The 24290-nt window shown below is 36.0% G+C and overlaps 1 protein-coding gene across 1 annotated transcript in view; it reads right to left on the bottom strand.

Annotated features, from left to right (window-relative positions):
- GRID2 (glutamate ionotropic receptor delta type subunit 2) overlaps positions 1-24290 on the bottom strand; it is a gene marked incomplete at its 3' end in the record, with an annotated part of 1213016 nt that overhangs the window by 215447 nt on the left and 973279 nt on the right. The window contains exon 9 of the mRNA XM_012807815.1: positions 10023-10124. Coding sequence (XP_012663269.1) covers positions 10023-10124 — 102 coding nt within the window. The remainder of the gene's footprint in view (positions 1-10022; positions 10125-24290) is intronic.

Below are 24290 nucleotides of genomic sequence, written 5' to 3'. Positions count from 1 at the left end.
GATCTTCTGTTGATGAAAATCTGTTACTGTGCCTTTGAAAGAATCCAAGTTCACTGGGAGACTAGCTATCTCATTACAATGAGACTCCCATGTAAGACCCTGTTGGTTTTATGAGGGGGACTAGAAAATCACACAAGATTTTATCAAAATTTATTTTCTTTTGTAAACTGAAATTTAATTATTATATTTTAATTTTAAGGTTATTTTCCCCTACTGATTTCTAATACATAAACAAGAGAAAATGTCTGTGACTTTGTTTTTCGTTTGTTTACCCAATGCTGTTCACGTCAGCTAAGGCAGCCATAGTATCAACATGCTTTTGGATCTCAGAAGTGGAAGATGAATGTGCATCTTTCTAATAAAAAGCTGGATCTTTTGTGAGGGTATAGAAATATGTAGAACCCTGAAATAGCTAGGCTTTCCTATCTATGCCCATATGAGTTTGTTCACCTAGATATCCATTAATTACTATACAAATCAATGATAAATACATACTTCTCATATGTTCTTTTTAAGTCTTGATACAATAAAATCCCCCACATGAAATCATTTTCAAAAGTCTCGACTTCATGTGTGAGGCTTTGAAATTGTTCTGATGTCTGTCTTTCTTTGTCTGACCTTGTGAAATGTCTCTCTATGTGCTCATAGCCAAGATTCAAGAGACTTCATGTGCAAATTTCTTCCATAGCTTCCTCTTTCCCACCACATGCATCCAAAACTATCAACCATCTCAGCTCCTCATACTCTGATCTCTATTTCCTAGTCAGTGAGTCTGATAAATTCTGTGTTGGTTGCCATCTTCATCCCTCCAGTATGGAAATGGCCAGTAGCCAGATAGCTGGGCTTACTGTTGGAATCACTTAGTTGGTTCCGACCTGTTCGGTATCAAAGTCCATTTCCACCTATTGACCAAAGTGTATAAAGGTTTTTCCATACTTTGCTCATTTTTAATCTGTGTTTTTGTCTTTTTCTTTTTAAAATAGTATTTGGGGGTACACAAAGTTTGGATATATAGTTTGCTTTTGTATGTTATAAGAAAAGTGATAGCTGTGCCCACTTTGCTGAGTTTGGTAATCATTTATGGCAGGAACTTATTCCAGTCTTTATTACTTCTTCAAATCTGGAAATCAATTAGATATATAAGGATTCAATGCTTATTTCTGGCACATAAGTAACTAGGAGAAATTATTAAATAGTTACAAGACTTAGCCATATAAAAAAACAAATGCAAAAAACTACTTTGAAGCCTTTAGTAAAGATTAGAGATATGAAAATACCAAGAATAAGATTTATTAGTAAGTGAACTAGTAATGTTATGTATCAATTTTAACATTTATTTATTTTTTAATATATTCCTTTGTAACTCTAAAATGTATGATCTGGTTCAGAAGCAGGACTCCAGGTTTTTATATTTATACTCCTGTTCATTTCTGAGGAATTTTATGTAGAATTGATTTTGGATTGTTTTGACTATGTTGAAACCATGACACTGTCAAAAGATAACTTAAAACTTCAAGGTCACCTTAACCTGAGGCTTTCTCTCAGATCTAGTAAGTAGTACATTGCATTTCTGAAAGTAATAGATGATATAGTTCATGTAGATTTGCAATTCTGTGTGAATTTGCAGTTCACATGGAATATTCTACAATATTTTGGAAATCAAATCAATATTTTTGTGTCTTGAATTTGCAAATAACTCTGTCAATCTGTTTCTAAAATTCTAGAGAAAAGTATTATAGTAAGGCTACTGTAAGGGGAGTAAATTACACAACACATTTCTGAAATATTTACTCATTGTTTTAGTCTAAAAAATCAGGGTCCAGTTTCCAAGAGGAAAAAATACAGGGTCATGCACCGTTACTGCATGTACAATAGCAATACTCACACAGGTCTGCGAGATAGCTATTGTCTCAAAAATTGGTGTGATGCAAAAGAATAAGAAATTGTCAACCATTGTCACGCATCAATTCTCATGATGATTTTATTCAGTCAGCACTGAAGTGAACACATATTCCGCTGTTGCTATAAATCGCATCATTTGCATAGGCCATTTTTCTTCAAGTATTTGTTTATAAAAATCACATTTTCCCTTTTCACATAAGATGGGCACAATCAGCAGAAGAGACAGAAGAAAATATGTCTATAATTCAGAGGTGTGTCTACTGATTACACTGTTTCAATAATAAAAAGGGGCATCATTTTACCTAAATTTTGCACTCAGAGTCCTAACAATGGCATTTTTAGCTTGTTGGTGCATATTATTTACATCATGCACGGCTACCTTCATAGTCATGGAGAAATTTTTATTAAGTTGCCTTTAAAAGAACTCTTAAAAAACAATACTTTGTACAAAGGCTGTTGGAAATTCCTGTGTTTCAATTTCATTGACTTCAGATAATATTTCAAGTTACTTTAAGGAAACTTCAAATTCTTGATAGAATATTGTGTTAAGATGTACATACTTGGCATATACTCTTTACAATGCTGGGTATCCCTTCCCTCCTATCTATGCCTTGATCATTCCTGCTCATCTTTCAAAACTAATTTAAATGTCATCTTTAAGTTTTATCCACTCCCCTACCCATAAATTAGATGCTTCTTTTATGTTCTTTCTTAAGACTCTGCATAAGAACCAACACACAGGTAGCATTTCAATGTGCCAGGCTCTGTTACAAGTCCTTTGTTCTTTCCGTGTACTGGTTTCTTTAATTTTCATAACATCTTTATGAGGTGGAAGGATTATTATCTCGATTCTGCAGATGAAGAAACGGAATCATAGAGTTTAAATACTTGGCCTAAATTCACAGAGAGAAGAATTGGGGATTTAAATGTAGCCAGCCTGGTTCTAGAGGCTTAGTTCTTTTTTTTTAAAAATAGCTTTATTCAGATGTAATGCATATGCTATATAATTCACCCATTAAAAGTGTACCAGCCAATGACTTTAGTTTATTCACAGGTATGTGCAACCATCATTGTAGCCAATTTTGGAACATTATATCCTCCACCAAAATAAATCCCACTCCTGTTAGATACCAGCTCCCAATCCTCCCATCGCCCCCAGCACTATCTCTAATCTTCATTCCCTCTCTAGAGGTCCATTTAGCTGTGTCTTTATGAACATTTAAATAAATGGAATCTTAACCTTACACTACGTAATCCACTGTGATTAGCTTTTCACTTAGCGTGTTTTCAAGTTTATCCATGTTGTATCATATGATCAGCGTGTTATTTTGTTTTATTGCCAAATAAATTTAGGGTATACCACATTTTATTTATCCATTCATCAGTTGATAGGCATTTGAATTGTTACCATTTGGGTGGCTGTTATTATGATGCAGTGATGACCATTTGTGGACAGGTTTTGCATGGACATACGTTCTCATTTCTCTTGGGATTATACATAGAGTGGAATTGCTGCATCATCTAGTGACTCTGTGTTTAACTATTTGAGAACTATTTTCTGAAGCAGGTGTATCATTTTGCATTTCCACCAGCAATGTAAGAGTGCTCTGATGTCTCCACATCCTTGCCAACACGCCCCACTAGCCTTCCTGGTGGGTCTGTAGTGCTAGCTCATTGTGGTGTTGATTTACACGCCCATGATGGAAATGATGTTGAGCATCTCTTCATTTGCTTCTCGACCACTCGTGTACTTTCTCCATAGAACGGTACAGTTTCTTTGCCCATTTTCAATTAGTCCATTTTTCTTTTTCACAGTGAGTTTTAATTATTTTTTTATACATACTACACATGAGTTATTTTTTAGATATGTGATAGTTCTAGAGACTTAATTTGTTGTTATTTTGCTTGTTTGTTGTTCAGTTTTTGGAAGCTTTGCTTATTTTGCAGAGGAGAGAGTTGTGGAACTCTGCCACCCATGCGTGGAAATGCTCTAGGAACTGTGTTCTGAACTACAACACTATCTTGTGTACATGCAGTTAGTATTATACATGGCACTTAACTATAGTTTATTGTGACTTTTGGTTTATTTTAGATATCATCCCCTGGCAATTTCCTCATCCTGGAACCCTGAACCAAACTTTATCATTTACTAACTCTTCCAAAGGAATCTTCCTCAGACATTGCTCTGGGAGCTTCCTGGGCTTGCCACCAGCTCCTTTCCTGCTGCCTTGCCATGAGGACTTGTCCAGTGGAGCTTCTTGTTGGGGTTACTTTCCTACCCACTAACCCTGCCTCCAGGTTTAAGAGGCTCAAATGCTGGGACCTCAGAAAAACTTGAACTTTGGGGTAGAGGGCTGAAAATGACAGTCTCTAGGTAGGAAAAGTTGGGGAATGCCCTTAGCAAAAATCTTAAGGACAATGACATTTCAGAACTATTATTAAAGGCATTTTTTAAGCTACATATTCACATATGGAGTCTATCTAAAGCTAGCCTGGAACCACAATTTGCTTAAGACAATATAATTGTCACTAAAACTTTTAGAAATTTTTCAGGATCCAATTCAGGTTACTCTTGTTTTTGGTGCTTGATGTTTTTTATGTGCATTTCCTCTAGGAAGCTCCAGCTTCACTAGCAGGGGAGTTGCAGTGGTCCTCATTAGCAGGTTTTCAAATTGAGGTAACGGTGAATGGGCCTAAAACTCATTATTCTGCAGTTAATATTTGTATTTCCACCGCAGGGTTCTCAGGAAACCCCACCCCAACAAAAAAATCTGAACTTTGATGACAAAGATTATTTATACTTTCATGATTGCTCATGCTTCTTTTTCCTTTTCTTGAGTTAATTTACACATCATAGTTTTACTGCACAGATAATACCTCATAGTATCTCATATTTAGATGTACTGGGCATTTTTATACCTGCTTTCATAGAGCTGCACCCATTTAATCCCATTATAGCCCTTTGTGGTTGCTTTTATTATTCCTTTTTTACAGATAGAAAAATTGAAGTTCAGAAGAACTTCTTGGCTTTCCATAAATTCAAGGATTTATTAAAAAGAAAAGCTGGTACAGTACTTTAATATCTTTTTCCTGCCAGTGCTTTTGGAAGTATATGCCAAATGCTTCTAATATGAATAAGCTGAAGAGAGAAGACTAGGTAGAGAAAAAGTAACAAAATAGGTTGAAATGTTTCCAATAAAAGATTAATCCCATGTTATTTAGTCTTTTCTTTGGTTAAAAGGTATATTAATTAAGAGGAAATTAAGTATGTCACTTGACTTTACACTAATATATATAAACAAGTACATCTAACCCTCATACTTTCTTCTATTTGTACAGATTAAGACTCTAGCAATTAGTCCCAATGTCCCTCAAAGTGAAAAAAAAATTACTTTTTACCTGTATTTATTAAAAGTAGGTTAAATTCTCAACATTTCTATGGGAACTGTTATTTCCTTAGAGGATCACAGTCCCACATTGCCCTTTATTTTATTCTTTCCCTCCTTTATCCATGATACTGATTTTGTATAATTTCAGGCTACCCACAGATTGTGGGAAAATGAATTATGAACTATTAGTCCATGTGAACATAAAAACATTGTGTAGTGGGTGGCGCCTGTGGCTTAAAGGAGTGGGGCACTGGCCCAATATGCTGGAGGTGGTAGGTTTAAACCCAGCCCAAGCTAAAAACTGTAAAAAAAAATTGTGTAGCAAAGAAGGCAAATAGCAACTGACTCTAAGATTTAGAAAAATCAATGATTCTTTATCACTTGTAACTTATCAAATGTGGACTTGTTATTCCATATCAGGAATGATTCTTAATTTCTTAATGTTTTGAATTAAAAATTTCTTCCTCCAATCTTCTCCTCCTCACCCTCCTTCTTCTCTTTCTTATTCTCTCTCCCTCCTGTTTCTCTTTCTCTCTCTGAATTTTATCATTCTTTCTTAGCTTCTCCAAAATCTATTTAATTCTGAGTCCTGAACACATAGTTCTTATTTTCTGATAACTTACTACTTTGGATAAAATGGTTCACATGGAACTCTTTGAAAGCAGGAGCGATATCTTATTTATCTTTGCCTCTCTGGAAGTCAACACAATGCTTAGCTTACATTACATGCTCAATAAATAGTTGCTGAGTCAAGACTAATAGTTTTAGACCTCAGACAACACATATGAATTTTCACAGGGGAATAAGACCTGTTAAAACTAGTTTCAAGAGGTGAGATTAATAATGGGGAATTTTAGGAGAAAGAAATTACTTTTAAAATGATATCTCAGTAGGTATCTCTCTGCTTCAGCCAGGCAAATAACCCTTCCCAAGGTGAGTTGCCTAGGAAAACCTTCCCTTCTCTCAACAGGTAGCTGGGACCTTGCTTTGGTGGTACTGGGTTAAGACAAGCTATCTCTGTGCATTTCCTACTTTGATCCTTCTGTGAGTGTAGCACAGTTTTAGTTTAGAGTAAGTTTTCATTGCTATTACTATTCTATTTTTTTCATTGGCATAATTCCTGCTGTTATTTATTTTCTTTCTGAGGTATTCCTTAAAATAGTTGTTCTCTTTACGATGGCTTCTTGCCCAGTGTTTTTGAATTTAACTTTCCAGGAAAATCCACTGACTTAATTTGTAAAAATATCATATTTATTTAATCTCAAATGTTTCCTATTGTAAGATGCATAATTGTTTCACACATTAAAAAGATGAAACCACTGACGGTTATAATTGCACAAAGCAATTGAAAGATACATCCTAATTTCAAAGACATGAAAATATAAAAATATATTTTTTAGTTTATCAAATACAGAAAAATTACTGTAACAGCTTTACCACAGACTTCAATCATATGTGTTTACAAAGTCATTGCATTTTTTTATTAATTATTATTTTCATGGTAATGTTAGGCAATGCTGTATTGTATATGTAGAGTGGAATAACTGCATTTATTAAGGATATTATTTTGAGAGGTTTAGGCTCTGTCCTGCTAGAATGAAACTCCCTGAAGTTAGGATCTTTGTCTGCTTAGTATGTACCCCAACAGGGGTCCTCAAACTTTTTAAACAGGGGGCTAGTTCACTGTCCTTCAGACTGTTGGAGGGCCAGACTGCAGGCCCTGGGAAGAGTTGGCTGCTAAGCAGGACAGGGAGCAGCTGCAAAAACATCAGGCAGGCTGGATAAATGTCCTCCTCGGGCTGTATGTGGCCTGCGGGCCATAGTTTGAGGATGCCTGATCTAGAAGATGCTCAGTAAATATTTCTCTAGTGAATTTGTGAGTGAGCACGTGTTTATTAGAGAATGCCAAGTGTCTTTTTGTAGAGGATGCTGAGAGCCAGACCACCTCTGAGCAAGAAGATTCGCAGCTGGTGGGCGGACCCTTGGGCAATTCAACCTTAGTTGTTCATTGCAAAGAAAGAGCCCCAGCCCATGGCGATCCTTAGGCACGCGGCCATTGTCTAATACCCCCCTCACCTGCGATGTACTGTCTCAATAAAAGGCTACTGCAGCAGTTGCTCAGGGCTACCCTGCAATCAAGGTTAGCCTGGGCTCCAGCAAGCTTATACTTCTAATCCGCCTCATGCCGGTTCTTTCCTGTTGCAATCAAGACCAGGGCCTTAGGGGTTGCAACATCTTTTAAGTCAAATTAAATCAGGAAAACAAGAATTACTAATTAGTGATTTCCTTCTAAATGCCAGCTTATGTTTCTTAGATACCTGGTCCCTCCTGCAGCATAGATTCTCATGCTTTTCTTTTCATTTGTTGTCAAATTCTTTCCATCTTATTTTAATAAGTATTATGAGTATGTTTATTACTCAGTGATGTTTCCAATAGCTTTTTTTGGGAATTATCATAAAAAATTTGAATGACATAACTGGTCATTTTGGGTTATGTACACTCATACAACTTAGGACATCAAGAGGGAAAACAAAATCTCCATAACTCTTTTCTGGTAGCACATACTTGATCCACTTTGTAAAATGGGGTAAAATATAGAAACTAAGAGATTAGCAGAGACACCAAACTATAGGGTTTGTCTTTTATTCTCATTTATTCTTTCCTCCATTTCTAAGACATATTTCCGTGGCTTTGGTGAAGGTTGAATATAAAGTTATCTCTATGTGATATCATTTGAAAAAATGTCCATAAGTTACCAATCCAATAACATATGCAACACTCACATCTCAATAGTTAGACGTATTTCCTTTAAACTAACTTAAGTTCATTTTGATTCAGAAGGCAGAATATGAGCGTAACTAAGGACACAGCCTCTGGAACCACAATCTCCGAAAGAGAAATTTTTCTGGCTCTTATTAGCTATACAGAGATGGAAATTTTGTTGACTCTTATATGCCCTATTTTCATATTTCTAATGTAATTAGTACATCTCTTATAGGATTTTATAAGGATTAAATAAGTTAATACTTATGACCTTTTAATGACAGGTCCTATCAAATGGTAGGTGTTTATGTTAGTTTTTCTCTGCTCCATTCTGGATTCACTGTAACCCTCACAGCCCTGCTCTGTGTCCTAGAAGGCTAAACCTTATGGTCTTTAAACTTGGCCTTCCTTGTCCTCTGACTTCAAGCTGAATTTGCAATTGTGGATCGAAAAGAAATGAAGAGACAGGAGTGAAATCAGGGCATCCCCTCTTCCCATTTTCTCATTGCCTGATTGTGTTTTTGACAATGATTCCCTTCCCCTTCCTGTACTAAAGTTCTTTGCTACAAAGACACAGCTCTCTCTTTCCCATGGTTCTAGCTATTGCCAGGTCTGCTACTAAGTTCCTTCCCCATTCTCCATCAGCCTCAATGAAAGTCAAGGCTTCCTGTGCAACTTGGCCCTGGACTTCAACAATGCTTGATTATTCCTTTAACCCTATTTGAATCTTTATTAATAATCACTTTAAATCTCCAAAGAACCGTCTGAATATATCACTTATTTGTCCCTGGAATCCCAAACAGTATATTGCTAAATTATTTAGATTAAGGTAAATATTATTTCTTTCAAGTCAATAAAGTATCATTAATAGTGACAGGAAGGAGGATTCAAAACTTAGGTAAGCAAAATCAATTTTATTAATCTGTGTGTAATTGACTGTATAGATTTCTTAGGAAGTAAAGGGGAGATAATATGATATGGAGAATTATAGTAATAGTCACTACTTACTGATTTTCTAATAAGTAAATGGAAGAGCAACAAATGTTTCACACAAAGAAAGGAGTGCTCTGTTATCTGTGGCCTTTCTTTCTCTATTTTCTATACCTACACAATCTGAAAAGAGTTCATGGAAAATTCTAAAAATAAACAATTCATATGTTTTAAAGGCACATCATTCCGAGTAGTTTGATGAAATGACGTGTTCTTGCACCATCATGCCCAGGAGGTGAGATGTCTTTTTGTTCAGGGTATCCACATGTATATCCTCTGCCCTATACAATGTAATTGTGTAGGGAAAAACATAATATATATAGGTTTTAACACTAGGTATCAAGTGGGGGTCTTGGACTGTATCCCTTGCAGACAACTGGGGACGACTGTAATCTCATTTAAGATTCACAGAATTACTAGATGATAAATTCCATAAAAACAGAGTCATATCTGTCTAATTTATTTGTCAATGTCCTCATTAGTCAGCATGGAGCTGGGAATAGCTGACACTCAATAAAAATCTTAAACAACTGGATGATCTTTCCTTTGAAGCAGATCCTTACTGGAAAAGAGTTGTTTTCATCTGCTAATATTTTGCTACGACTGAATGTACACATTTTATTCTATCTACAGTCGTTTGACATAGTTATCTTCATTTATGCTTACTATACTTTCAGTGAGAAAATGCCTGAGAGATACTTTTACTTTATCTTGTGTAGAAAATGGGAAATTGGGTCTTAAGTGTCTAAGAAAGTTGCTAACACAAGCACTGCATTGAAAAGAAAAGACTGCAAAACTCCCATCCTGATCCACATAAACTGAAGGCTGGAAAAGATGATCATTAAAGCTATCTTAGAAAGCACATTTGGAATTTGTTAAAAGCTCTTTTGAGATGAGTCATCAGTTACTAAAACCTTGAGAAATATTTGCTAAAGTCACCTCTAGGAGCTCCAATCACAAGGTTCAGATAAGACTTACCAGAACAGTCACCACACGTAGAACCACTCCACGCATGTTATTCTCCAGTTTCTTGTCCGTCAGTGACCCGTTCAGACCCGTAACAGGATTCCAGCACCCAAGCTGAAAGGTAAAATAGCTTTGGTCACTTTCTCCCTGAAGAACAGTCCGACAGCTCTGTACAGACCTTGGGAAGACTGTGTGATAGCTCTGGAAATAACTGGTATCAAAAGTGTCCTGCACAAGTTTTCTTTTTTAATAGCAAATGAAGCAATCAGAAATGCCATTTCCTGCTTTTAATATCATCATATGGCATATGACAGTGTCCAACATGTGTTAGGAAGCTCATTGAGGACATTTAACTTAATGAGAAGTTAAATATACACCAACAATTCAGTCTTAGTTAATGCATTACTTGGAGAAATAATAGCGCATATAATTCTAGCATAAGTCTATTCTAATACATCAATTATGGTACAAGTTAGATATTCTTATAGTTTCAGTGGTTTTAATTTGACCATATACAGTTTTACTGGGGGGAAAAAGCTACCATATTTTCAGTGTGGTTCGAAGGGTAACTGCTTTTATTTGAGGAAAACATCATGCATATATATGGCTTTGTTGTTTTCAAAGTATTCACAGTACATAAAACAATATAATTTGCCTTTTTTGTCAGGGCTATCAATTTGCTTGGAATACTCTGGCAGCAGCCTTCCCCTTAACGTTTTGCAGTGATTCACTGTTCTTTTTTCTCCAAAATCCTGGTTTCATTTCACACTCTCATGTAGTTCTTATCTCTTGCAATACCCAAATCTGAGGGCTACCAGTTTTTAAATTACTGCCTATAAATCTCAGTGGATAAAAATTGATGACTCTCAATCAAAATAAGGAGAAAAGAAAGAGATGACGTGACTTGAATTAGCAGATAACTGCTCAAGGAGCCCAGCTGCACAGAGAAGGTTGCAAGGCACATCTTGGGCAGAAATGTCATGTGGTTCGTCCCGATGCTGCCTCCTTGAGCCTCCACATTTGGGAAACTACTCTGCATTTTCATACTTTAAAAATGTAACAGACCTTTAGTCACCTTCAGAGACTGTCTTGATCAACTGAATGGTTAAAGGGACAAACAGTTATTTGTGCTGTTTCCTTTTGATGACTGTGATTTATTTTCTTGTATTTGCATTGTGTCCTATGGCTTCCTAAGTCATCAACACAGTGGCTGGCAAGTCTCCCCCACAAATAAATGATTTAGGCGCTTCCTATTAAAACTCAAATTTTCCTTTGAGCTTCTCAAAAGGTTTCTAATTAAGAAAACAAAAATGTACGTAATATATCTGAAAAGAAGGGGATGTCACAATATAAATAACAAAGCCAGCTTTTTCCTTTTAAAAATAATTTGGAAAATGCTGCTAATTGTTGGTTTCAACTGTAAAAGCACATTAAATTCATACAATGATATGTCATTCTTAGTTACATAAAGAGTCTAATTAGAACTTAGATCCAATTAACAGATCCAAATGTGTTGAAAGTCTAATTATCAGAGATATTGTAGTCGTCTTGCCAAATTTAAAACTTTATGAAATTTCTTTGAGCTTTTGTTCTATTCGGAGGTCAACCAAAGTCTACTCTCAATTACATTCCCTGATGTGCCATTTTTCTAATTACTTCTTCAAGAGGATTTTATTTTCCTACACTTAATAATACTGGTGGAAAATGATACATGACAGTAAGAGAAATGCTAAGTTCCCAGTGTGCTAGCCCCATATTTCACAAACATATTACTTCATTTTAAGCTTAACAAGTTTAGCCTTTAGGGCATAATATGGTTCATGGTAAATATCTAAGCTGCCCACTTGTCTGACCGGATGGAATTGTTTTCTAAACTTGGTGAACCTAATGTCAGTTTGCCTAAATAAATGATATCTATTAGCGTCAACTTGATTATAGCATTTTGGTATATTGAGTAGTCAAAATATTTGCTACTGGATTAGCAACAAAATTTGCTGAGCTATATTTTTCAACTATGCTATGCAAACATTTTAAAATAGACAATGTTCAATTTATTCTGATTTATAGTCTCATTTAAACATAACTAAATATGGTCAATGGTTTAAAAATTCTAAAGCATTCCAGTGTTTGGGGATTTGAAATAACAACAAAGCGTCTGGAGTAGTAGAATAGGTAAATATCTCATCTCAGTGACTTAATCATTATCTACATGATGTTTCTTCTCAGTTTTAAAAATTTTAATGTTTGGCCAGACTTTCTCATGTCTATCACAAGACAGTAATTTCTCTCCTCTTTCTGATGAAGGTTTTTCACCTTCCCGTATTCTCTTTTTTGTTTTTCTTTCATGTATTTTGGTAACAGCATTTGTACCGTTGTTCTTAATAACAGTGGTCTGGTTTTCAGGATTGGCAAACTCATTTTAGTTAATGCAATTCTTCCTTCCTATGCACAAATGTTTCCTAATTATTAGCTGCGGACACCAAAAACTAGGATGTGGAAAGACTGAATTGTAGGCTACAGACAGTTTATGATACAGATTCTCTGAAAAACCAGAAATAAAATAGATCCTCTTATCACATATCCAAATGTGATATAACACAGACATCATTAAGAAGTTAAAATAATACTTATGTCCTATATTGAATATATTTCTGAACTTTGCTTAATGCTTTCTATGTGTCAGCCATGGTACTGAGCTCTTTATACATCATCTCATTTAAGCCTCAAAGTAACTTTATGTGAAGGTGCTGTTACCATTACTGTTTATTTTATAGACAAAGCAACTAAGAACTTAATTAGGGCCACTTAAGAGCTGACACCAGGAGTTAAATTAGTTCTTTTAAGAGTCCAGATTCAGTGTTTTTCCTTGTAGCGTTGGTTTGTAGCTTATGAATCCTTTCCATAAACATGCTCTATTTAAGGTAGGGACAGAAGATATTTCTATTTTATAGTTAAGGAAATTGAGGCCCAGAATTGTTAAGTGGCTGCCTCAAAATAATAGCTTTAGGATTCACATTCTGGCAGCAAAATTTAAAAGGCAGATCATCACCATCACGATTTTATAACAATTATAACATTTACACAGTGCATGGTAGGTGCCAAGCATCTGACCCTTTACTTATAGTAACTCATTGAACTCTTAAAACAACCCTTTGAGAAAGGTAACTATTATTATTATTATTATGTTGTTGTTGCAGTTTTGGCCGGGGCCAAGTTTGAACCTGCCACCTCTGGTATGTGGGGCTGGCGCCCTACTCCTTGAGCTACAGGTGCTGTCCAGAAAGGTAACTCTTATTATTCCCATTTTATAGAAGTGGAAACTGAGGACAGAGGTGTTCTTTTTTTCATACTATGTTATCTTTTATTCATTTAAACAGTCAAAAAGTCATTGGGTCAAGGAAAGTAGTAGAAAAATGAAATACAATAGTAGTCAAAAATATTTTCGGAATGCTATACTTCGTGTGGCCAACTTACTAAAAGCATGGACTACCTTTTTATTTATCTAAAATCCCGATGCTACAGCTCAAAATGTATGCCAAGAATGAATAAGGAATTAAACAATAGCAGTGCACAGAGGAAATGTTGAGTATCTACATCTTTTTGAAGGATTTCTCAAGTTTTAAAAACTCTTCAATTTCTGTTTATAGCTCCTCATCTCCCTGAGGTTCACTTCTAGCTATTCTCTTTGACGGGAACAACTTTCTTCCCCAATTTTATGCAGTCAAAATGAGTGAGGGTCATGTAGATTCAAACTGATTTGTATCTGCGATAGGTGGTATTTTCTGCTGCATACGAAGATTGACTGGCATAGTACTTGATAAAAACCAGAAGAATTTCACTTAGGTTCAAGTGTGTGGTTTATCTAACAACCCCTCTGGTTTCATTGTTTGCAATCTCATTATTTTTACTTTTCTGGCTATGTGGAGAAGGTCATTTTTGTCTGCTTGTTTTTGGTTTTGTTTTTCTTTTTTTTAAGAATGAAGCCAGAGACTAATAAAGAGAATGCACACGAAATCTCATACTATCTATTCAGCTGAGTGCTTTCTAAATAAAAAACAATAAAAGTGGCCCCTGCAGCACAGGAGATTTACAGAAAGTCACATTGCTGGTAGCAGCAAAAGATTCACTATCTTCTGTAGTCTGGCAGTCTAGAGAAAATAAAAGAGGATAAAAACGTAAAGACCAATTCAATTTCCTTTCAATTACAGTATATTGATTTCCTATAGTATTTCTGGTTATTGCCTGAAGTCATTTTAAAGCCTTAAAAATGTTTATGGCTTTAATCATTTCCTTCGTGGAAACTTTAGCAATAATAATCCTGTAGCATTTTGTTAAAAATCAATATACTATCTTGTGTTCAACAAACTGGTTGATGTATTTGCATGAACATGGTAGCATGTTCCTAATACGTGTACACTAATTATCGCATTTTATATATTTCTTATTTTCTCTCAATATTTCCACATCCCATTGGGTGTAAGGGGTATCGTTTGACTCCTGGGTTTTCTCATCACTAGTTTTCAGGCAGTGTTATAATGTCAAAAGAGCTGATCTGCTCAACTTTAATTTTACGCTCAATAGTCTGTAGGCTTTAATAACAGGAGTCAAGAGAGCTCTTAATTGAAGACCAAATGGAATTATCTGCATTCATGAGCTTGTGCTCATATGGAACAAATAAATCCTGGTATATACCAAAGCTCCAGAGACAGGACGCGAGATATCCATGGTACCGAGGTCCCCATGTTCTCAGTCCCTGCTATGTTCATGGCCTTGCTTTCTCAGTCTTCAGACACACATGGGGAACAACAAAGGCACAGGCAAGGCAGCATGAAAGCTAGCCATTTGTTAGTGTACGCCATTTATTTGGTAGATATTACTTCCCTAATGGGAAAGAAAGTGTAAAAAATACATCTGGCTGGTTGACACAATTTAACATTTTATAAAGTTACATTGGAATGTTTTCCTCTTTGACATGTGTAGGAATGCAGTGTTCCAGTAATCCCTCCAACAGTAATTCTCTTTATGGTATTTCTACCTGTAAAATAGATTCGATTTGTAAGACGTGCTCCCTAGAGGATGATTATATGCTCCTGAGATTCTATTACTACAGTTGGGTCATTATCATGAAGTAGTAGAGTCATTCTTTAGATTATGTGGAATAGCCTTAGCACTTGAGTTTCCTTCAGGATAAAATGTCCTTGAAAAGTCAGGAGAAAAATTATATGGTTCAACCACTTCTATCTCCTTGCTTCACCACTGAAAACAAAAGCTTCTATACTATATGACAAGGTGAACTTGTTAACTAGTTCTTACAAATGAAGATACAAACAAGAGAAGAAATGAAATATATACATATACAGTTACATATGGTATATATGCAGATATATGTGTATATGTATATATGTATATGAATGGCTCAACTATGTTTCCTGCAGTTACAACAACCATTCTGTTATCAACTGGCATTTCACTAATTTAATAGTATCTCTCATTATTATAAGTTTTCCTCTCTTATAATTTTTTTGGTGTAAAATCACTATAATACTATATTTAGAGTCAGTAGGTCAGAGCAGTGAAGATTTGAAGATTAGAAACTCTAGAGCAGTGGTTTTCAACCTGTGGGTTGAGACCCCTTTGGGGGTTGAATGACCCTTGCACAGGGGTCGCCTAAGACCACCCTGCATATCAGATATTTACATTATGATTCATAACAGTAGCAAAATTATAGTTATGAAGTAGCAATGAAAATAATTTTATGGTTGGGGGTCACCACAACATGAGGAGCTGTATTAAAGGGTGGCAGCATTCAGAAGGTTGAGAACCCTGCTCTAGAGTCAGACTGCTTAGGTTCACGCACCTGCTCTAACACCTGCCGGGTGTGTGGTGTTGGCCCCAGTTTTCTCACCTCTCTAATGAGAATAGTAAAAGTCACTTCCTTGTAGGGTTGTTGGGATTATTTATTGGTTTACTATATGTCAAAAGTTTAGAAGAGTGCATGGCACACAAAGTATCTTTTTTTATTATTCCTATATAATCAGAATTCTTTTGTTCCTTGTCACTTTCATTCTTCAGATGACTTAGTAGTTTGAGGGATGAAACAGGCCTCTAAAGCTATAGTTCTCAATTTTGGCTGCATGTTAAAATCACCTGGAAAGCTTTAAAAACTGCCAATGCCTCAGCCAAACTTCAGAACAATTAAATCAGAAGCCCCAGGGGTGGGATCCAGGCGTCGGTATTTTTAAAGCCTTTCCAGGTGACATCAGTTTTCAGCCAAGGCTGAGAACCACTGCCCTAAAACGTGCTCTGAAACACAGGGAACGCGAACTCATGGAATGGCTGCTTAACCTTATTAAGTAAAGGCCTTGTTTATACCAGCTTCCTCTGCAAAAGCTAACTAGGAACATATTCTCAGATACAAAAGCTATTTTTGCTTATTTTAAGTAAATAGGATCGGAGCTAATCAAGCCTGTGCCAGAATGATGTCTAGCCTGCCCATGGTTGTTCTCCCAGCCCTGATTAGTACTGGGGCATTGGTACCTGAGGTCCTAATAAATACATGAACTAAAGCTGCTACTGTCCTCTTTATTTTTCTACCTTTTGGCTTTCCTCTTCAAGCTGAACACAAAGCCCAAATATCCTCAATCTGAAATTGGGTTCTACTATCAGGTTGTGTCTCTGATAATTTTCATGATTCTTCAGAGAGATTCTCCTCACGCAAATTCTCTTAGCTTTCCTTTTCTATCTGATTTTTTTCTAATATTATTTTAGCATTTAATAATTATAACACAATAAACTTTGATTTATTTTCTTCTCTTCTACTCCATTCTAATCCTGAAAGATTTTAAGGGAATATTCATTTTAAAATTCACATTAAAATTCTGTCTTTCCTATCTCCTGCATTAAATAATTAACCATGTAAGCGCAGGGACATCCTATTACAGTAGTGGTTACAGTGTTTTGTGCAGGCAAAATAATTATTTTTATGAAACCAACATGGTTAATGCAAACAACCAAAAATCTCAACCCCAGACATTTCTTTATGTTTTCTTACCATTTCACTGTCTTTGCTTACATATCTCAAAGGGAGGCTGAAATATTTATAAAGAGTAAGCTTATAATTTATCCTCCACCCAGTTCCACAAGCCAGAAACCAAGGAGTCAGTCTCGCATCCAATCTATTGCCACCAAATTCTGCCACTTTTACCTTCTTAATCAAGAAATTGCTTGAATTCATTTAAGTCCATATCCTGGACACCATTCTAGCCCAAGTTAACCTCAGAGCTTCCCGTCTGTAATCTTTACATCACAAACATAAACATAAATTTACATATTATGTCCTTGGCTGTAAAGTCTTTTTACAGTTTTGAATTGTTCTCAAGGTAAAGGTCAAACTTCTCCTGTGGCTGACTAGGTCTTGTAGGATTTGGTACTATTCATATTCACTATTTCATGTCATCCCATCCCTGCTCATTCTTTGAACTCCAACCACATAAACCTTCCTTTAGTTTCTTGAGTCGGACATAACTGTCCTGCCTTAAAAATTTCAACATGGTTTCTAAAGCACTGAGGAATATAAAAACCAGGAAGGGAGCACTAAAAAAAATCCCCTTGCCAAAGTCATACCCCCTGCCAGTTAAATCAGAATCTCTAGGCAGGAGATCTACCCATCAGTTTTTTGTTGTTTTTTTTTTAAGTTACCAAGATGATTCCAAAATATAACCAAATTTAAAAACCAATAGACTTGAATATACATTCTTAGATAACCACTATTCTTCAATGAATTACTAAATTTGCTTTTATTCAACTGTTAGATTTCAGTGTAAACACCTCTGGTTTAGGCTAAATTTTCTAGGACCTCCTGTCCTGATCCCACTAGTTACCTCATGTCACTTTAATACAGAATCACATTCCTCTACTATAATAATATCACAGTTAAAACTTTTAATATGTATTTCATATGATTAATAGTTACTGTACCAATTTCTGTAAATTTTTATGGATTCAGAAAAAATTACTATTTTGTTTCCTCTTCCTTTTCATTAAATACATAATTTTTGGCACACAGTGAGCCTTCAATTTTTCATGAATACTAAGTGAATTTATATTTTTGAAAAAGAAACAATACATTGATGATTATTTCTTACATGATGGCTTAACTAAGGATCTCAATAGATAGCCTAGATACTGTGCTTGCTGAGATATTTTTCCTTTTTAATTTGGATGGCGAATTTCTAATTCTAATTCTTCCTGAGGGCAGAGGAATCATAAAAATCAAGGAATGCTTTTCAAAAGTCTTTTCTATGAGGAATAATGATATTACCTAACACTGTAGAGGAGAAAATAAATTGTCATATGAGAAATATAATTGAACAATTATATAGTATTAATAACAGCAACAATAATAAAAGTAATAGCTAATCTATACTAGTACTGTTCAGGTATCGGGCCCCATTCCAACTCATGTACCTGTACTAGAAAGAGCATAGAGTAGAAAGTTATTTCTCCTTCACTAGAATGAAAACCAAAACATACCAATGAAGTATAAACTGTTGAAACTTTGAGAAGAAAGCCATCTCAAGAATACAGAATCCTCTTGAGGAGATTTGCTTCTAGCCAAAAAGCGATGTATGATTTTGTCCAGTCCTAGGCAATACAAAGGCTCTGCTTGGCAGGCTACCACAAGGGAAGCTTCTTTCCCCACACTGACATGGTGCACAGTGCGCTGCAATCTTGGAGGGCAATTGCAGTCAGGCACTTAGGATCCCTGGCCAGCCAGGTTTTATACATATTTTCATTCTTAGTCAGGAGCCTCCATTCAGAGGTTGGTTTTTGTTGTTGTTGTTGTTGTTGTTTTGTTTTGTTTTAAACTGGGAACTTTCACACAACGCCTTCCCCAGGAACTTCTGCCAAGATTTTCTTGTTGGAGGGAGTGGGTAACCTTGGAGACAAGTCCCTGGCTTTATTCACTGATGTATATAGCAAGCATCTAGAATAATGCCTAGTATATAGTTCACACAATAAATATTTGTCAAATGAATGAATGAATGGGTCTTATTTTTTTCAAATTATTAAATCTCAGCAGAATGGAAGAATTTTGTAGCATGCAGATTTTATTTTCAGGTGTGGGACACATTGGTTAATCTCATAAAATGCTGTCTGGTTTTGTGATTATACAGTTGCTGAATATGATTACATTCATATCAGGAGCCTCTCCTCTGATGAACAAGAGAGGGCTTTTCATTCAAGTTTTCCAAATCACTCTTACTCTAGGCAGCACAATCAATCACTGCAATCAGTTTATCTGATGTTAACACTGATAGGACACTTTTGTCCTTTCCAGTTCCTTGTTATCAGATCCCCGTGCATATGTTCAGTGAGGCTGAACTGCATGAGTTTCACTGGTATCTATGAATCATCAGATGGTTAACTATGCCTCTAAGCTTTCTTACATGCTTTGAAGTTAATTTTTATTTCATTGCAGAGTATTTTGAATAGTTGAACAATTGAAACTTCCATAAATCATGAACTCCAAATCAGGCATGTTGAAAATTCTAGAATACTTCAAAAAAGAGTTGTTTTTTCTTTGTAGATTTACGTGTTTTGCTAATTACTCTCTAATGTTCCTACAATTTGTTTCTCCATGTGCATGTCCACTGGCAACTATTAGTTTTAACCATATATATAAGTTTAACCATATATATAAGGAGGGATATTTGGAAGAAGAGGTCAGTATATACAGATCACAATAATCTGTAAGAGATTTAGAATAAATAATCTACTCAACACTAATACAACCCTTGTACACAATGTATTTACATTGTTCTCCTACTGCTCAAAATTTATAATTAGGAAGACAGTTAAATATTAAACACCAACTATGCTGGTGTTATGGGATATAGGGAAACCTCATCTTTTACATCCAGAAATTTGTGACATTTTTGAAATGACAAAGCAAAGCATGAATCTTTTTATGGCCAACAATTTCCCCGAGGTAGTATATGATTAATTCCCAAAAGTGTGACATAAATAGTAAGTATTCAGTACTTAAAGAAGGGGGATATTTATAAGAAAGGATCAGATTTTATCAAAGAAAATAATTAGAAAAAGCAGATCATTGTCTGGGAGTCTATCTACAAAATTGCCACAGAATATTCCTTCTATCCATCCTTCTGTGAAGATACAAAGGCCTTACCCCCAGTAAGGTCTAAATATGGGTGCCTTTCTCAAATTCAATGTCGAAATCTAATTTCATTAGGAAGTGGCACCTTTGGGGAATCAATTAGGACATGAGAGTTATACCCTCATCAATGGAATCTGTGCCCCTACAAATTTAGTTGAAGGAAGCTGCCTTGCCCCCTGCCATATGAGAATACAATGTTCTCCCCTTCAGCTCTACAGGGGCATAGCAAGAGGCACCATTTAAGAAGCAGAGAATGAAGCTTCACCAGACACTGAATCTGCCAATGTCTTGATCCTGGATTTCCTAACCTCCAGATAAATGCATTTCTACTATACATCAATCACCCAGTCTAAGGTCTTTTGCTATAGCAGCCTGAATGGATTACAAGACATCCCACTCTTGTATCTGAGTTACCTGTGACTTGCTTTCTCCAATATAGGGAGGCTGAAGTGATGATGTGTGATTTATGGTCCTAGGCCTTAAGAAGTATTGCAACTTTTCTTTTCACTTTTTGGAAGCCAATCAATTAGAAAATTAATTTTAAAAAGGTTGGGGTAGCACAGGAGAAAACCCAGGTAAAGGGTGAGATGTGAGCCGTGCAGGAGGAGCTGGTAGCATCTCTGAACCAGAAAACATTCCTCATAGCCATAGATCATTCACAAAACAAAAACAACCAAATAAGCAAAAAAACCAAAACAGAATCACAACTGGTTTTCACCAAGTTCCAAAGACAGGAACAAAATCAGAAACACAGAGGATTCCGGGAAGGTGGCAAAGTAGAAAGCACCTATTTCCCGATCTAAACAGCAGTCACACTGGCAGTACCTATCTCATGTAACTGTGCTGGAACTCTATGGCCTATTCTTGAAGGCTTGACACTTCCAAGGGAAGGCTTGGATGACAAATAGTGGTTAATGTTGGTCAATTTTAGTTCTTAGCACAGTACTCGCTACCCATTCCCCACCAAAAGCCCCAAGGCAGGCAGCCATACATGTGTTCCAGGAGCAGCTTACATGCAGTTTGCAAGAGACAGCATGGACAAAAAGGATTCTACTACAAATGTTGGGAATCTGGGCCCAGATTGCCAATTGCTCCTTCTGATAGTGGAGACACAGAAAGAGTCCCTCTTGTCATACTTTCCCTCTTTGTGGCAAGTCCTTACCACTCCAGCTAAAGTGACTTCCAGGAGATTTAAACAGCCAGTACCTGCTCCCCCTTCATTTTTCTCTTTTCTCCTTTTGAGAGCTTGACATTCAATACTAGGACATTTGAGACAAGTCACATATACAGGAATTAGAAAGTCCCTATGTGTACGCAGGGAAAGGTGCAGGCTCAGAAAAGACTTGGGAAGACCTAAAACTGACATTCATGCCGATCCCTGGAGGCACAGCAACAGTCTGCAAGAATTAAAACAAAAGGAAAATCAAGAAACTCTGATGAAGGGGGAAACTCTGATTTCCAGAGTTATCATATATTACTAGTTTTTAATAAGAGATATAATTCTTATAAAGGAAATATGGGAAAATATGGTCCATTCCAAATAAACCAACAATAAACACATGGGAACTATCACTGAAAAAGATGTGATGGCAGATCTACTGGGCAAAAACTTTTTTTTTTGCAGTTTTTGGCTGGGGCCAGGTTTGAACCTGCCACCTCCGGTATATGGGGCCAGTGGTAATGGATGGTGGCCACAGGCGCCACCCATACTGGGCAACAACTTTAAAACCACTGTAATAACAATCCTCAAAGGACTAAAGGAAAATGTGGAGCAGTTCAAGAAAACAATGTATGAACAAAATAGAAATGCCAATAAAGAGACAGAAAACCTAAAAAGAAACCAAAAAGATATTACATCAAAAGTACAACTGAAATGAAAAATTCACTAGAGAGTTTCAAAGGCAGATTTAAGCAGGCATAATAAAGACTTGGAAGTAGTCGATCAGCACTTAGGTATACATACAGGAGTAAAACTCACTGGAAGTCCAGTAGGTGGACGAAGAGGGGAGGAAGTGTGGGGTAAATTCACACCTAACTGGCGCAAGGCACATTTTTTGCATGAAGAACCCACTTATAACTTTGACTTAAAATGTACAAAAATGAATCATGTAACCAAAATATGTGCACCCCTATAATACTCTGAAATAAAAAAATAAGCAAGTGTGAAGATAGGGAAATAGGAATTATTGAATCTGAGTAATAAGAAGAAAAATGACTAAAGAAAAGTGAACACCACGTGAGGCACCTCTGGGACACCATCAAGTGGGCTGCGTATGTATTACAGACTCCACAAAAAGACAGACAGAATAAAAGGCAGGGGAAATATTTTAAGACTATATAATAGTCAAACACTTCACAAATTTGATAAAACACATGACTATAAACATCTAAGAAGCTCAAGGAACTCCAAATACGATGAACTCAAAGAGACCCAAACAAAGACATTTTATAATCAAACTTTCAAATTTACCAAGGAGATAGATATCATAAAAAATAAATTCTATGCTTTATTTGGAAATGAAAAAAAAAGCCCGAAGAGCCAAAGCAATCCTAAGCAAAAGAGTAAACTAGAGGTATCATATTATTCAACTTCAAATTATACTGCAAGGCTATAATAACCAAAGTAGCATTGCACTGGCATGAAATTAGACACATAGATAAATGGAACAGCATATATAATTCAGGAATAAAGCCATATACCTAGAACAAACTGATCTTTTTCAAAGGAGACAGAATCCATACACTGAGAACACGACATCCTATTCAATAAATGGTGTTGGGACAAGGGGATAGTCACATGCAGAAGAATGAAACTGGATTCCTACCTCTCACCATATACAAAACTAACCGAAGATCCATTAAAGACTTAAATGTAAGACCTAATTCTATAAAAATCCTAGAAGAAAACCTAGGGAAAACTCTTCTGAACATGGCCTAGGAGTTTATGACTAAGACCACAAGAGCAAATATAACATAAGGAAAAATAAACAAATGGGATTTAATTAAACCAAAAAGCTTCTGCACAACAAAACCAAAAATCAAAAGAGTAAACGGACAACCTAGAAAATGGGAGAAAATATTCACAAACTCTGTATCAGACAAAGTACCACTATGTAGACTCTACAAAGTACTCAAATTTGTAGGAGAAAACGTACAATCTCATGAAAAAGTGGACAAGGGGCATAAACGGGTGTTTGTCAAAAGGAGACACACAAATGGCCAACAAACATGAAAAAATGTTCCTCATCACCAATGATCAGAGCACTGCAAATTCAAACCACTGTAAGATACCATCTTCAATTAGAATAGCCATTATTAAAAAGTCAAAAAAAAATTGGAGTGGATACTTCAAAAAGGCAACAGCTGTATACTAATGATGGGAATGTAAATTAGTTCAACCTCTATGGAGAGTTCCCAAATAGCAATATCCCAAAGAACTAAACATATGTGGATCTACCATTCAATCCTGCAATCCCACTACTGGTATCTAGCAAAAGAAAAGGAATCCTTATGTCACAAAGATACCTACGCTTATACGTTCATCACAGCTCAGCTCACAGTTACAAAGATAGGGAATCAGCCTAAGTGCTAATCAACTAATGAGTGCATCAAGAAAATCTGGTATGCATATAGCACGGAGTACTCCTCAGTGATAAGAAAGAATAAAATAATGTCTTTTATAGCAACTTGGGTAGAACTAGAGGCCATTATCCTAAGTGAAGCAACTCAAGAACGAAAAATAAATGCTGCATATTCTTACTAAGAGCTATGGGACAGCTACATAAGGGCACACAGAGGCATAATGGACGCTAGAAACTCGAAAGGGGAAAGGGTAGGAAGGGGCAAGAGATGAAAAATTACCCATCAAGTATAAGGTACACTATTCAGGTGATGGTACACTAAAATCCCAGACTTCACCACTATACGATATATACTTGTAACAGAATTCAACTTGTACCCCCTAAATCTACTAAAATGTTAATGAAAGAAAAAAAGAAAAAAAAGATTTCTTCATCCTAATAATGTACTCTTCAGGATAATCACAAAGAAAATTGCAATAGAATGTATACAAAAGGCAATGAGATAGAAACAGACATTTT

This window comes from Otolemur garnettii, unplaced genomic scaffold (assembly GCF_000181295.1).
Source record: "Otolemur garnettii isolate 467f Iridium unplaced genomic scaffold, OtoGar3 scaffold00076, whole genome shotgun sequence".
In the NCBI taxonomy this organism is placed as follows: domain Eukaryota; kingdom Metazoa; phylum Chordata; class Mammalia; order Primates; family Galagidae; genus Otolemur; species Otolemur garnettii.
Note: the sequence above shows the minus strand (reverse complement) of the source record. Positions and strands in the feature narration are given on the sequence as shown.